Below are 15,789 nucleotides of genomic sequence, written 5' to 3'. Positions count from 1 at the left end.
GAGTTTAAGTATAATTTTAGTATAACCTTTGAGTAATCACTGAATGATGAACATAGAAATACTAGTGTTACAAACCCTGGGTATAATTATCTCTGCCCTTTCCTAAAAATATGCTGACCCTGATTCATTGAGTGGGGGGGGGGGGGGTGGGGGCGGGTGTAGAGTTCCATTGGCACTGGCTATGCTTCATCTCTTATGCCAATTTACATGCAGGTTATCTAGATTCTGACTATCAAACTATTCGACTATGAAAGGATTTGGCTCAGATATCCCATCCTGCCCACATAAGTACTTGAATTGGCAGCAAGCTTCTTTTATTTAAATCGTTCTCCTCCCGAGACACCTAGAACGCTGAAACCAATTGTACTGTAGTCCCACCTAATTTCAGATAACTCAAAATAAATATTTATTGGCAGCACTGGACATGGGAAACTTTTGCAGCTATGCACATTTACATATGGTAAGAAGGCAAGGCAGGTTCTCCTGCAGCACCCTTCCTCCCTCAAACAAAAGCTAGTCCCAACTGAATAAAACTTTCTACAAGGAGAAAAAAGTTGACGCTTTTTCCAAGAACTTTTTATTAACAAAAATTGGATTTCAGATTTAAATAGTACAAAATACACTGCTCTTTACATCAAAAATATAAAGAAAAAATTGAAAAAGGTCACAGTTTTAATGGCAACAAGTTGGATAATGCACATTTAGCTTATTGTAAAGTTAATTTTTCACATTCAAGTAATACATTTTTGTGCTTATGTTTTTCATTCCACTTAAAATGTTTCTCTTCCTTTATTAACTACCAGTTGACACAAGAAAGGCCACCTTAAGAGATATAAACATTTGCCAAAACTGCCACAGTTAATGACATAAAAGCTACAAGGGGCATTAACAATGCTATTAAATTACAAAATGTTGATGACATACAATTCAGTTCAAAAGCTTTTTCAAAGCTTCATTTTTCAAAATCCAAGTGCATTGTTCAGTTTAATTTTATTAGAATTAAGACATTTCATATTTGTGAAGTTAGAAGAATTTTAATCCTAACTGCAAGAATATCTAGTACAAAATTGACTCCAGAATTTTTATGCAAGGCTGAGAAACTGAAAAGATATTTTGGTAAGTGGTCTTAAGGTGCAAAATACAATTCATACTTAAAGTCAAATGAAAAGTAACAAAATATTGACTCTTCCAACTACGTGTGAAGAATTCTCACTTCCCAATTGGCCAATATGGCTTGCAATTAAGTCTTTTCCCAATTTTCATTGGCTATCAGACCAAAGTTTTAAAAGTAGCAAGTCAGGAATGGGCATCAAGATTGTTCAGCAATTAGAAAATTTGCAAATGTTTTGTTTCAGAGGAAAATAAAAGAGTGCACTGCAAAGCCCTGAGAAACACACAATATTGCACCATTCAATTTCTAAATCAGATTTCAAATTGGGAGTTTTAATAGAAATCAGCATCACTAGAGAAAGAGAAGCATTAAAATAATTATTGCTAAAAGCATTCCCATGAAATGAAATTGCATATTTCATGACACATTAATGCAAGCTTGTCATTCATATAAGTGCCTTCCTTAAAAGGGAATGAACCGCAAATGTAAAATTACTCATACACAAGTGAACAACCAAAATCAGTCTTTTGTTTCTCCTCTACTCTTAGGATAAGCAAATTACTGTAGTTCAGGCCATACTGAATGAAAAGGTGAGCTATTGATCCACTCAGTAAGATTTCAATTTTTGGCTATGGTTTTTAGTTGCAGAATTTATAATACATACCATTAACTTAGGGAGCTAGTTTAGCTGCAAATTTAGCACTTTGTCTCACATTACCACCACAATGAACACCAATATATAAGCACCTTCATAAAAAAAATAACACAACAATATCACAGCCAGATATCAGACAGTCATTTGTAGTGACATATACCATCCTGAGTATCTCCTCTACCCCCTTAAATCATCTGCCCAACCCCAATGTATTAGGACAATATCAAGACAAGAAATATTTATTTGCACATAAACTGTCACTTACAACTTTGTTCCATTTAACTGGTCTGCATTTGTAAAGGCAACAAAATGGATAATTATGCACAAAATTCCCTTTAAGATACATGAATTGAGTGCAAATTTATAACTGAAGTGTAAGATTGTATTCTTTGGTAACCTTATAAATACAGATATGGTGATTATTTTTCCAAAACTATTAACTTGCTCAATAATTAAAACAGCATTGGCAGTAATTGTGAGAACTGGAAAACACCCTCTGTAAAAGGCAACATTGTACCAGTGTTTTTAAGCGGACAAAAAATGTAAACATTAATCTTCAGCTTTCCCAGCAAAGATAAAGAGTACCCAATAACTCAGACTTCTTTTTGTCCCTTTAAATGACAAATATAGTGCTCATTTAGTGGTAGTAACTCCCCTCCTCACATATAGCTACTACTGTAGCAGATAGTTATAATAAATTAAAGAATATTCCCTCTTCCATTCAGCATATTTGGTTGTTTAACGAGGGGGAAGTTTAGCTTCTCCTAGGGACTTATTTGAGAGCTAGGAGGTCTTTACTGCTCTGTAGTGTTACGGTTGACCAAAACTTTTCCTTTTTCCAATCTTCAGTTCAGGTTCAACATTCTCTCCTGCACACCTCTGCAATGGCTGGAACGTTTCTCAGCTCCTTCTCTTCCCAAACAGCATTCTCTTGTGCCATTCAGTCTACACTTGATTAGACCACCACCAGGTCATCACTCATTTAAAGTCTTCCTCTTCCAGTGCTGAAGATGCTCCATACTTCAATGCTCAACTTTAAACCAACCAAATCATGAATAAACTTTAAAGATATAGAACAACTCCCTCAAATTTCAAATGATACTTCACGTTGCAATTCTTCTGCAAAGGTAGGGTTAGGGTCAACCTGAAAAGGAAAATAAGTGTCATGAAATTATTTAGAAACTGTAGCAATTCTCTACAAAATATTTCAGATACAATAGAGACCAAGTCTTACTAGTGTAAATTTAAATATCTAATAGTTTGTTAGTGATGAAGAAACCTAGTTACCACACAAACTCAAGGTTAATAAAAGAGTAATGTATTCAAACCTCTGAATAAACTGGTGGTGGCTGAAATCTGAACTCCTGAATGTAAGCAAATATGGGACTTCCAAATTCGTGCTCCAAATGATCAGCTTGTGGAAGGGGTGGAAACTGTCTAGCAAGGTCTTCCTCAGACACAACATCAGCATAGTTAGGTGGAGCTGTGGAGACAGAACAATAAGGGCAAAGCTTTACAAACTGTATCACCGTCAAGTAGTCAGACTAGAAGCCAGGATCTCTATTTCACTAGCTCTCAAAAACACAATACTGAATAAGCATTAAAGTTAAAAGTTAATAAAAATACTTGGGGTTCCCTTAATTAGATTGTTGCACAGCATTTGTAATAGATATTAACTGGAGGGGAAGACTTTTACCTTCAGGCTGTTCTGGCAAGGCAAGTTGAAGCCAACTCATGTCCATGCTGAATTGGCTGCACATACTAGATGTTCTGCTTCCAAAGCTGTTGTATGGGATAGTGCCGATAACTATGGGAAGCTCAAGCAACAGCTTTTTAGAACCTGGAATGTGTACATAGACCTATACAAAAAGAAAAGTAGTCAGGACTAAAAACACTAAAGGAAAAATATATTGCTGGATAATTGAGAGAGAGGGATTTACAAGAAATTTACACTTCTTTATTTTACAACCTTATGTAAGTTGCTTAAAAGCTATTAATGGGAAAAGGTGTTTGAAAGCACATTAGGGCATGAAGGCTAAATGATAAAACCAGTACAATATTAAGATATTCTCAGAAATTGTGGGCTTACGTTTTAGTACATTACTGATATACTTACAGCTAAAGAATATTCCACCCTAATGATGCAGCAGTCTAGGATAGAGGGGGTCACTGGTGGGATTTTGAGGGCTTTTCCATTCCATGACTCTGTACTGCCAGAAGGAACATGGTTTCCACGAACATTTGCAATCATCTGTCGAAATGTCTTGGTTTTTTCATTTGCAAGGTACGTCTGGGTTTGAAAAATTGCAGCTTTTGGCATAATAAGGCGTGAAGAACAATTTTCAAATTCCGCGTAGATTGGGATTGCTTCACCTGTTGCAAAATAAAGTGTAATTAAAAACACTAAAGAGCACACTTCAGAAAGAAATATAGGGGAAAAACATTTAACTCACCATTGCAGAACCCGCTTCTCTCAATATTGGCACTTAGGGATATTGGTCCAGAGGTAAAAAACCAACAACCGATTGTCTTCTCTTTACTTTTTGACACGGAAGACTGAAAAGGAAAATGATAAATACTGCATAGCTAAAATAGTAATTTTGTAAGAACTAGAATATTCCCAAAGGTGTTATTTACAGTTAGGTTGAAAGCTGAAGCATTGTTACTAAACTAACCTGTCCTCTTTCAAGTCATTGCTCAGGTACAGTGGAGATGTGGTCTAAATAAAATTGACTGAGGTCTGTTTAAGCTAATTGCTGGCAAGAGACATGTTGAAGCTTTTCATGTTGCACTCATCAAGACAGTTTGCAAGAATACCAATATAAGGAGAAAACACACATATTGAATGTGAAGAGTGTTGATTGGTCAAGGGGTTGCCATGGAGAATGCAACAGTGATGGGGTGACTGACAGCTAATGTCAAGTATTGTTTGAAATTTAAACCAAGCACCTTGGCCTGAGGAATGAGTCAGCAAATGGCTGTCGCTTATTTTGTTTAGCTAAAACAGGCACAATGTGCATAGATGTTCTTTCTGTCTGCAAAGACTAGGGCCCCGTGTATTAATATACGTGGCTTCCAGTACACAAATGCGCCACACCACGAGCTCGACCAACAATCTTAAATTATCAGCATAATTCTTAACAGAGGGTGATTTAGCAAATGTTGTCCAATCGCAGAATCATATCTAATGTTGGACACCGTTTTGAGCTTTGCAAGCAAGGTTTGTACCTTACCCAGTGCAAACCATGGCTGGGAGATGCTGTTTCATACAATCCTCCAGTCTTTGGGATAAACGGTCTACATACCTAGCATCACACTGGCACACTCCATCAGCACTCTTCACATACAATATAAATTGTTGTATTCCCCTTATATTGGTATTCCTCTGCAGTGTCCTGATGAGTGCAAGATGAAAAGCTTTGACATGTCTCTTTTCAGCAATACTCAAGTTCTGTACTACCAAACGACTATTAAATGCAGCCAGTTGCTAGATGCTTCCAGATGTCCAGCTCAATCTATGAAATTCTGTCAACAGAAGCGTTCAACTTTGAGCTGCAGGAACCAAGGCTCTTTAGACAGCACGTTCAAAACCCACCACTGCTACCATCTAGAAGGACAAGAGCTGTAGATGAATGGGAACACCACCACCTGGAAGTTCCCTTCCAAGCCCCAGACCATCCTGACTTGGAAATATATCACCGCTCCTTCACTGCCATTGGTCAAAATCCTGCAACTCCCTCCCTAACAGCACTGTGGGTGTACCTACACCACAAGAACTGCAGTGGTTCAAGGTGGCAGCACACCACCACCTTCTCAAGGACAATTAGGGATGGGCAATAAGTACTAGCCTAGTTAGCAACACCCACATCCAATGAATGAATCAAAAAAAGTATGTAGTCTGATTTACATATAATTTAACTGTTTATATATGATAGGTCTATACAAAATAAAGTCATCAGCACTATTTACATTCTATAGAAACATATTCAATAGTTGGCTAACAGTTTTCTACTAATAGCTTGTTTAAAATTATGGAAATTACTTCCAATCTTATGGACCAGGTAATACTGCTTTCATACTGTACAGCTGCTTTAGAGGCAATCTTACAGCACTGCCCTGGGGCTTCGATACAGATTTATATTACTGTGTCGATTCTGAAACTTCATAAGCTGATTTTGATTCAGGCCAACATACAATGAACTCTAAGAAGTTTGTACTGGTCATCAAATCACCAGTTTCCTGGTCTGTGCAAAGCGGTCAGTCAGCAAGTGGAACATACCACTACCGCTTGAGACTCCCACATTTTGGTAGACCCAGGTTCCTGAGAAGGCTAAATTTTATTGCACTGTTGATAGCAGCTTAGTAAAATAAAACTGTAACAAAGTTAATGTTTGCAAGCTGGATATGCACTTTAAAAACTTAAATTGAATGTACAGCCATTGTCAGAACAGGATTAGTTATCAAAAATGCAGAAGGATAAGTGGCGAGTGGGTTATGTATCTGCACTATGTAAACTGCATGCATTTAAGTTGTTCATTTACACCTTACAAAAATTATGATATGAAAACACCACTCAACTTACCAGGAAATTTGGTGCATTAACATCAATTTGACTTGTCACAGAGAATTCTCTCTTCACAATTTGATTTGGCACACATGGCCGCTCCAATATTGCTGTCACCCAATATTTAACACTGCCATATTTTCCATTGAAGGATGTAACCAATGGCCTACGTTTCAAATGAATAAAATGCATTTAGAACCTTTGCTATGTGTTTTTTTTTTTCAAATATTACATTTTTGAATATGCACTCATCCACGACTTACCCTTGTGGGAGTTGAAAGCTGAATGGGAATTCATGTTTTCCTGGTTGCAATACGAAGCACTCTTGATCACCTGAAGGAAATAATGACAAATGTAAAGAATAATTATAGACAAAAAATGCTGTAAAAGTACACATCAGGTCAGTATTAGTATTTTGAAAAATCAAGTTAATGTTTCAGTTAGGCATTTCTTGATTGGAACAGAGGTCACATCATATAGAAGCTAAGTTGCTTTATAGGTAACACTTGGACAAAGTGATCTCCTGGACTTGTTTTGGTCACCTGAAAAGGTAATGGAAGAATTTGAGAGCATTTTTGCCTTGAGGCAGTTTAGTACTTAATCTGGTGTCTTTAGTGTACAAGTAGCTGTTACTGATCCTGGGTTTTTTCCTTTTTTTTTGCTTCCTCCTGGAGGGGAGGAAAGAAAAGGAATTTTTAATCATGATGCTCCAGCCATCATGAGGTATAGAGGAGGATTGATGTTCCCAGCCCTCTTATCTTGCCTGTAATTTCATGCTTGCAACTTTTCGCCAGAACTAAAGGCAGGATGCATTTAGCTTGTCTTCTTCATCTGTAAAGCTGCTAGCTGATCACATTTCCAGCAGTGTTTTTTGATAATTATGTAAACGCCGTGCTACCTTTGAAAACCTGCAAGAAGCTTCTCTCCCATCTTTAAAGCAGTATCAGCAAATACATCAGCCATCTACTGCACGTATAACATTTTAGGTCAATGCTTGGCTTACACAAGTATGAAGTTAACTATCTGAACTATAGACAGTTTTCAGATTAATGATTATCCTGCCAAAAAAATGAAACTAAGTATGCAAAACATTGTTTTACAAGCTGCACTCACTGCCCTCTTGTACACAAAAAAACCAGTACAGTAGACAGAGCTGGGGATTGTACATCTTTTTATTTCCTATTACATGAAGTGACAAAGAGGTATCCTTCTTAATTTACCTGCAAAAGCAAATATGTTGAAGATTTTGCTGGTAAATAACTACTGACAGATGATTTGAGAGTCTCAGTAGTTACCAACCATCTCTTAGACATATTAAAGATTGGAGGGGAACAGGGAGAAACCAGAAGAGACTTGGCACATACTTCACATACTTGCATTTCACACAGATACATTTTGCAAACCAGCCTGTGCAATGACTGAGAGTGATGTTTTTATTTTTAAAAATCAGTTATCTCCCAAATTCTGCGACTGGCACCAGACTTTAGGATGGATGTAAAGGCATTAAGAGAGGGTGCAGAAGATCTTCACAAGCATGGTTCCTGGGACGAGAAAACTTCAGTTACACAGATTGGGAAAGTTGGGACTGTTGAGCGGCGATTTTAATGGAGGTATTCAAAATCATAAGGAGCCTGGACAGAGTAGATGGGGGCAAAGTGGGCAGGGTCAAAAACCAGAGGGCACAGATTTAAGGTAATTGGCAGAAGGAGCAAAGGCCACAAGGGCCAAAACTTATTCGTGCAGCGAGAGGTGAAGATCTGGAATGCACTACCCTAGAGTGTGGTGGTGGAGGAAGGTTCAACCAAAGCATTCAAAGAGATTTGCAGGAGTGGGGTCAGGAGGTGACTCGCTCCTGCAGAGAGCCAGCAAGGACAGGACGGGCCGAATGGTCGCCTATGGGGGGGTGGGAGAGAGTGGTTGAGGGTTAAAATTGGGCTTCTCGCCCGCCCACTGGGGCGAAGAGAGGGACAACTGCGGCTGCTGTCAGCTCTCGGTGCACAGCCGGTTATTATCTTTACCTGTGGCCTCTTGCAGGGTTTGCCGGTGTTGCAGGTAAACCACCTCCTCCCGGTACCTGGGCGCCGGGGCGATGCCCGGGGCGGCCGCCGCCGCCTTGTCAGTCCAGTTGACGCGGGCGCAGCCCTTCGCCTCCAGCCGCAGGGCCGCCACCGGCAGCCCGTCGCCGACCTCCAGCAGCACCTGCCCCGACACCCGGTCCCCGCTCGAGTAGCCGCCCAGCTCCTCGGTGTCGAAGTCGATGCCGAAAGTCCTCACCTTCAACCGCATTGCCGGCGGCGCTTCAGCTGCAACGGTTTAACCCACCCGGTTAAAAAAAAACCCTGTATATCAGTAACGGATCTCCCCCAGCTTATTCCAACATAAATCATCGGTATCAGCCTCCCCTTTTGTTTCACCCAACCCCCTCCGTTCACAGTCAATAAATCAGTGCCACCGTCTGCCTGTGAGGGAAGTTTTCGCTCTGACTATGAGTTACACTCTCATTCTCAACCATGCTGCACCACCTACCCCGCGCATCCAAACCTGATGAGCAATTAACCGCCTCCCCCTTTCAAAGCCATTGGCTGCCTTGGCCGATGACCCCGCCTCTCGCGGCGCGCGGTTGGCCGCTTTTCCTGCCACTCGGCGTCTCCGCCCACCCCCCCCCCCACTCTCTCCAGGTTCGGTTGAGTGCCGAGGGGTTTCACTCGCTCCGGCGGCTGCTGTCCAGCTGATCGGAGCGTGATCACCAATCAGCGGTGGCGGCCGGCGCGTGCACAGCGCCGCCATTGGACTGCGGGATGGACGCTCCGCGGCGCCCGGCCAATCGGAGGAAGCTTCCGTCATGTGCACAGCCGCTGTTCGCGGTCTGCGGCGTAAACAAGCGTCAGCCGGGCCGGCGTTGCCCAGGCGACCGGAGCCGGCCTTCGAAAGGCAAGGAAAAGAGAGGAGAAGAGGAGAGGGTGGGGTGGGGTGGGGTGGGACACTTTGTCCGTTTCTATATATGCAAAGGTACAGCTGTTGCTCTTTGATGCCTTTCCCAGTCCAGCTGACTCAATGAATTTTGAGCATTCAGCCGCCGCCTCTGATTCTAACCAATCCGTCTGTTAAAAGCTTCAGGTTATAAGACATAGGAGCAGAAATTAGGCCAATCGGCCCATCGAGTCTTCTCCGCCATTCAATCATGGCTGATAAGTTTCTCAACCCCATTCCGTTTGATCTCCTTACCAATCAAGAACCTATGTATCTGGGTCTTAAATACACTCAATGACCTGGCCTCCACAGCCTTCTGTGGCAATGAATTCCATAGATTCACCACTCTCTGGCTAAAGAAGTTTCTCCTCATCTCTGTTCTAAAAGGCCTTCCCTTTACTCTGAGGCTGTGCCCTCGGGTCCTAGTCTCTCCTACTAATGGAAACATTGTCCCCACGTCCACTCTATCCAGGCCTTTCAGTATTCTGTAAGTTTCAATCAGATCCCCCCTCATCCTTCTAAACTCCATCGAGCATAGACCCAGAGTCCTCAAATGTTCCTCATACATTAAGCCTTTCATTCCTGGGATCGTTCTCGTGAACCTCCTCTGGATCTCTCCAGGGCCAGCACATCCTTCCTGAGATACGGGGCCCAAAATTGCTCACAATATTCTAAATGTGGTCTGACCAGAGCCTTATAAAGCCTCAGCAGCACATCCCTGCTTTTATATTCTAGTCCTCTTGAAATAAATGCCAACATTGCATTTGCCTTCCTAACTACTGACTCAACCTGCAAGTTAACCTTAAGAGAATCCTAGACTAGGACTCCCAAGTCTCTTTGCACTCCAGATTTCTGAATTCTCTCCCCATTTAGAAAATAGTCTATGCCTCTATTCTTCCTACCAAAGTGCATGACCTCACACTTCCCCATGTTGTATTCCATCTGCCACTTCTTTGCCCATTCTCCTAACCTGTCCAAATCCTTCTGCAGCCTCCCCACCTCCTCAATACTACCTGTCCCTCCACCTATCTTTGTATCATTTGCAAACTTAGCCAGGATGCCTTCAGTCCCTTCATTTAGATCATTAATATGCAAAGTGAAAGTTGTGGTCCCAGCACTGACCCCTGCGGAACTCCACTAGTCACTGGCCGCCATCCTGAGAAAGACCCCTTTATCCCCACTCTCTGCCTCCTGCCAGACAGCCAATCTTCTATCCATGCTAGCACGTTGCCTCTAACACCATGGGCTGTTATCTTACTGAGCAGCCTCCTGTGCGGCACCTTGTCAAAGGCCTTCTGGAAGTCCAAGTAGATAACATCCATTGGCTCTCCTTTGTCTAACCTACTCGTTACCCCCTCAAAGAATTCTAACAGATTTGTCAGGCATTACCTCCCCTTGATGAAACCATGCTGACTTTGCCCGATTTTACCATGCATTTCCAAGTATTCTGAAATCTCATCCTTAATAATGGACTCTAAAATCTTACCAACGACTGAGGTCAGTCTAATTGGCCTGTAATTTCCTGTCTTTTGCCTCACTCCCTTCTTAAACAGGGGGGTTACATTAGCGATTTTCCAGTCCTCTGGGACCCTCCCTGACTCCAGTGATTCCTGAAAGATCACCACTAACGCCTCCACTATCTCTTCAGCTATCTCCTTCCGAACTCTGGGGTGTAATCCATCTGGCCCAGGTGGTTTTTGAAATTGGTCCTGAATCACTGGGTTTTTTTCTTTTTGCTCACTTCCAACTTCTGCATTAAGTCCCTTTCCTCAGTCTCCCCTAAAGACCTTCAAAACAACTGCGACGTGCTAAATTCATCCAACAACACACCCATTACTTCAGACAATCGTGGTAGACTCAGCATATCACAGAAGAGCTCCTTATCACAAAATTGTTACTGCACAGAAGGAGGTCATTTGGTCCATTGTGTCCGCACCAGCTCTCCGAATGAGCAATTCGCTTAGTGCCTTCTCCCGTCTTCTCCCCATAACCCTGCACAGTTTTCCTTTTCAGATAAGAATCCAATACCCTCTTGAATACTTCAATTGAGCCTGCTTCCGCCGTGCTCTCAGGCAATGCATTCTATACTTTTACCAGTCGCTGTGTGAAAAAGTTTTCCTTGCTTCTGCTTCTCTTATCAATTATGTTAAATCTGTGCCCTCTCCTTCTCGATCCTTTCAGTTTCTCCTTATCTGCTCTGCCCAGACCCCTTGTGATTTTGAATACCTCTATCAAGTCCCCTCTCAGCCTTTTCTTCTCCAAAGAAAACAGTCCAAACTTCTCCAATCTACCTTCATAACTGAAGTTCATCAACTCTGGAGCTATACTTGTGAATCTTTTCTGCACTCCAATGTCTTAACCTTCATAAAATGCAACGCTCAGAACTGTACGCAATACTACAGTTGAGGCCGAACTAGTGTCTTATACAAGTTCAACATTACCTCCTTGCTCTTGTACTCTATGTCCCTATTCTGTTATTGTTGTCTGGATCTTAGATGTGGTAGTCATCGTGCTGGATTTACACACAATGCTTGAGGCAAGGCTGTTGGTAAACTTTACCTTTTATTGAACAGCATACTACCTATGTACAATACAGACTCAGCACGAGGGTCTACATACAGCTCTCTCTCCATGCTCTGTTTTCATGTGATCTTATGGCACTGATGATATGGACCATATATTTACATATTTAACATTAACCCTTTATACCGTTTAGTGTGTTCGTCTTGTGGCCTAATCTACATTGAGAAGGTTTCCCTCTTACCATGAGTAATTCTGGTCCAACTTGGGTAGGTTACTTCAAACTACATTATTAACATTATATACAAGATGGGCTATAGGGTAGGTACATCTCTCTTGAGTACAGACTGTTCCATCTGCCCACAGTGTCTCTAACACATGACTGCTGATGTCACTGGTTCATTACCATAAGTATTAAATAATTATACCACATATATTACATCTACCCCCAAGACCCTGACTCTAATAAATACTTTTTACATTATCCTACATCTATATCCAAAGTCTCTGTCTTCACAGAGATAAGCAATGTGGTGGTTTCACCAGTCTCCCTAAACTTGTTCTCATCTCTCTTGGAGGTTGCATATGATTCATGGTCTCTAAAGTAGCACGTGAATCATCAGAGACTATTGGTTCTCTGTTCAGGTTGCCTTCCTGATCATAAGGGTGGTTAGTCCATTAGTAGTCTTCTCGTAGCTATGCGTGTGCTTCTATTTCTTCTTGCTATCCCATTCTCAGTCTCTATAGGAGAAGGTCTCAGACTTTGTGTCTTTTCCAGTACTAGGCTTCCTCTATTCTGGTCTCTAATCCAGACTAACTCACCTGGCTGGAGTTCTGGTATCTCATGCACTCTATGGCAGTGATTGTAATTTTTGGTCCGATTTTCATGATACTCATCCTCCTTTTCCCTTACCCTCTCAATGTCAGTGGTTTTTAGACATGGTATGAACATATGTGGAAGAATAGAAAGTTGAGTCCATAGTCGTCTTCCCATCAGAAGCCCTGATGGCCATTCTGAAGTGGTGTGGAACGGTAGCTCAACAGTGCAAAGTTGATATCATCATTCCTTTTGAACAAAGCTTTGGACCAATCTTAAACCTCTCTCTGCCTTTCCATTTGCTTGTGGGTACTTGGGTGAACTAGTGTGGACAAATCCATAATCTCCTGTAAATTTCTTGAACCCTTCCTTCACAAATTATGGACCATTGTCTGAAATGACATGATCTGGAATGCCATGTGTGGCAAAACATTTCTTTTAGTGAATTAATGTCACTGAGGTTGTTCCACGAAGACATGTAACCTCAGTCCATCTGGAGTAATAGTCAACAAGTACGAGGGATGTTTCCCCTTAAACTTGAAAAAATCCATTCTGAGATGTTCCAGGATCTGGATGGAAATAAGGATACCAGCGGTTCTTTTTGCTCTTGGTGATGGATTGCACAGGTGATACAGCTCACAATCATTTCCTCCAGTGATTCTGAGATTCTTGGCCACCAAACTGTATTTTGCAATGTAGCACAACACTTTGTAATGCCGCGGTATCCCTGGTGTACTCTTTGACAGATCTCTCAGGACTCTTGGTAGGAACTTGGTATAATCTCGTAAATTAATAAATTGGCAACAATACTGACATGTCTGCATTGCTTGAAGTATTGTTTCAGGATGAGATTGTTTGGAACATATTCTGGCCATCCATTTTTGCAAAATCTCTAATTTTATCACATTTTTCATCTGTTTTCTGTGCTTGCTGTATTTCATTCAGCCTCTGTGTGGTTGCTGGTAAGAACTGTGTAGTCAAATGAGCTGTATGACTCTACCTTGTCAACAAGATTTATGTCCCCCTGTTCAGGCTTCCCAACAGGAAGGCAGGACAATGCATCTGCTGTTGTTTGCTGTTTGCCTTGTTCATATTCCATTGTGGGATCAAACCTCATGAGTGGCAGCCAAAATCTCTGGACTCTAGGTGACATCTTTGCTAGTTCCTTGGTATTTAATAAGATGACCAATGGCTTGTGGTCTGTTTGAATTGTAAACTGGAGGCCTAAGATGTAGTCGGCGAACTTCTCACAGGCAATTTGGCTGTCAGTGCTCCTTTTCGATTACAGTGTATCTTTGTTCTATTTTGGTCAATGACTGAGATGCATAATATACTCATCTGCCTGCTCCATCTTTCTGGATTTGGAAAATTACTGCTTCTAGTCCGGTCACTGATGCATCTGCACCAATTATTGTGGGCAGTTCCAGGTTGCAGTGTGTCAATATGTCTGTTGAAATAAGCATGTTCTTGATATTCTGGAACGTACTTAGTTGATGTTCTCCCCAATACCATGCTTTCTCCTTTCTGAACAATTGTCATAGTGGTTTGTTCATGTGTGCAAAGTATGGGAAGAGCTCCCTTACCTGATTGACCATCCCCAATGAAGTGTTGGAGTGCTTTGTAACATTGTGGAGTGGCAGAAAATCTTTTATTGCCTTGGTCTTTTGAGAGTCAGTCCTGATGCCTGATGCATGAACAATGTGTCCCAGAAATTTTGCAGTGGCTTATGAAAACTCACTTATTTTTGAGAGTTAGCCCTGCTTCTTCCAAGTGTTGCAACACTGCTCTCACCCTTCTATCATGTTCCAGTGTGGTAGACCTGTGGATCAGGATGTCATCCGTGTGGCAGATGACCCCTTCTAATCCCTTCAAAATGACTGTCTTTGTTCTCTAAAAATCTTTGGAGTCTATATGGAGGCAATTAACACAATGGGCCTGAACCTCCATGGAATAGCAGTCAGAGTCGGATTGCCACTCGGTTCCTCATTTCTTACCTGGAAATCCGGCCTCTCCTTTCTTGCCTGACCTTCCGAGTCAGGCCAGGATAGGATTGTTTAGTGCAGTGCACTCCTGAGGCCTTCAGCCAAGGGCTGAAGAGTCTGCGTAAGGAAGCCATGCCTCTTTTTACAACACTAGCTGCTATAAAGCTAGTAAGTTTAAAGGTCCAGCCACTTTCAGAAAGTAGGTTTGTAAGGCAAGAGGGTAGGATTGGGAGTAGGGGGATAGTCGGCTAGTTGGGGAGGTGGGGTCGAGTTGTCAATGGAAGGGTGTCGGTCTGCGGGGTTGTTGGTCAGGGGGTGTTGGGTGGACAGTGTGAGGGGCTTGGTTGGGGGCATCAGGTGTTTGGAGGAGGGTCTATTTTGGTCAATGACAGAGATACATAATATACTCGTCTGTGTGTTCCATCTTTCTGGATTTGGAAAATTACTGCTCCTAGTCCAGTCACTGATGCATCTACACCAACTATTGTGGGCAGTTCCAGGTTGCATTGTGTCAATATGTCTGTTGAAATAAGCATGTTCTTGATATTCTGAAACTTATTTAGTTGATGTTCTCCCAATACCATGCTTGCTCCTTTCTGAACAATTGTCATAGTGGTTTGTTCACGTGTGCAAAGTATGGGAAGAACTTCCCTACCTGATTGACCATCCCCAATGAAGCGTGGTCATTGGGGGCTGGGGGATGGGTGGTCAATGGGGGAGGTTGTTGGGGTGGGGTGAGTCGTGGGGGGGTGGTTCAGTTGGTTAGCATGAAGTTTGGGGGTTAGGTTCCCCAGTGCATATTTGGGGTACGTTATGATGGCAGTGAAGATGCCTGGAAGCTTGTAAGTTACAGGCCAATATCTCCTAAAAGGTGTGATAAATGTAGTCAGTGATTTGAATTCCTCATTTAAAGGTAGTTGCTAGAAGTCATTGTTTGCATCCAACTTTGTAAAAGTGGTACTTTTTTCTAGCTTTGCCAGATTATTATCCACAGATGCCATTGGTGGATCTCTCTACTGCCTTGTCTAACTGCATGAGGTCAGAGATGCGTATGGAGCCATTTGGCTTTGGTAGAGGGACCATGCCTGAACACTAATTAGTGGGTTTGCTGACAGGTGAGCTGACTCCCTGATGCATCATTGACTCAATTTCTTGTTTGAATTTCTGTAA

The 15,789-nt window shown here is 41.9% G+C and overlaps 1 protein-coding gene across 1 annotated transcript; it reads right to left on the bottom strand.

Moving 5' to 3' along the window:
* Positions 1-559: 559 nt before the first annotated feature.
* Positions 560-8,847, bottom strand: LOC121269984 (arrestin domain-containing protein 4-like). Its single transcript, XM_041175202.1, has 8 exons — positions 8,349-8,847; positions 6,594-6,663; positions 6,349-6,496; positions 4,220-4,322; positions 3,883-4,139; positions 3,463-3,625; positions 3,095-3,249; positions 560-2,910 (listed from the first exon to the last, which is right to left on the bottom strand). The coding sequence occupies exons 1-8, from the start codon at positions 8,614-8,616 to the stop codon at positions 2,851-2,853; spliced, it is 1,224 nt and encodes a 407-aa protein (XP_041031136.1). The 5' UTR covers positions 8,617-8,847; the 3' UTR covers positions 560-2,850.
* Positions 8,848-15,789: the final 6,942 nt, after the last annotated feature.

This window comes from Carcharodon carcharias, chromosome 26 (genome assembly GCF_017639515.1).
Source record: "Carcharodon carcharias isolate sCarCar2 chromosome 26, sCarCar2.pri, whole genome shotgun sequence".
Classification (NCBI taxonomy): Eukaryota; Metazoa; Chordata; class Chondrichthyes; order Lamniformes; family Lamnidae; genus Carcharodon; species Carcharodon carcharias.
Note: the sequence above shows the minus strand (reverse complement) of the source record. Positions and strands in the feature narration are given on the sequence as shown.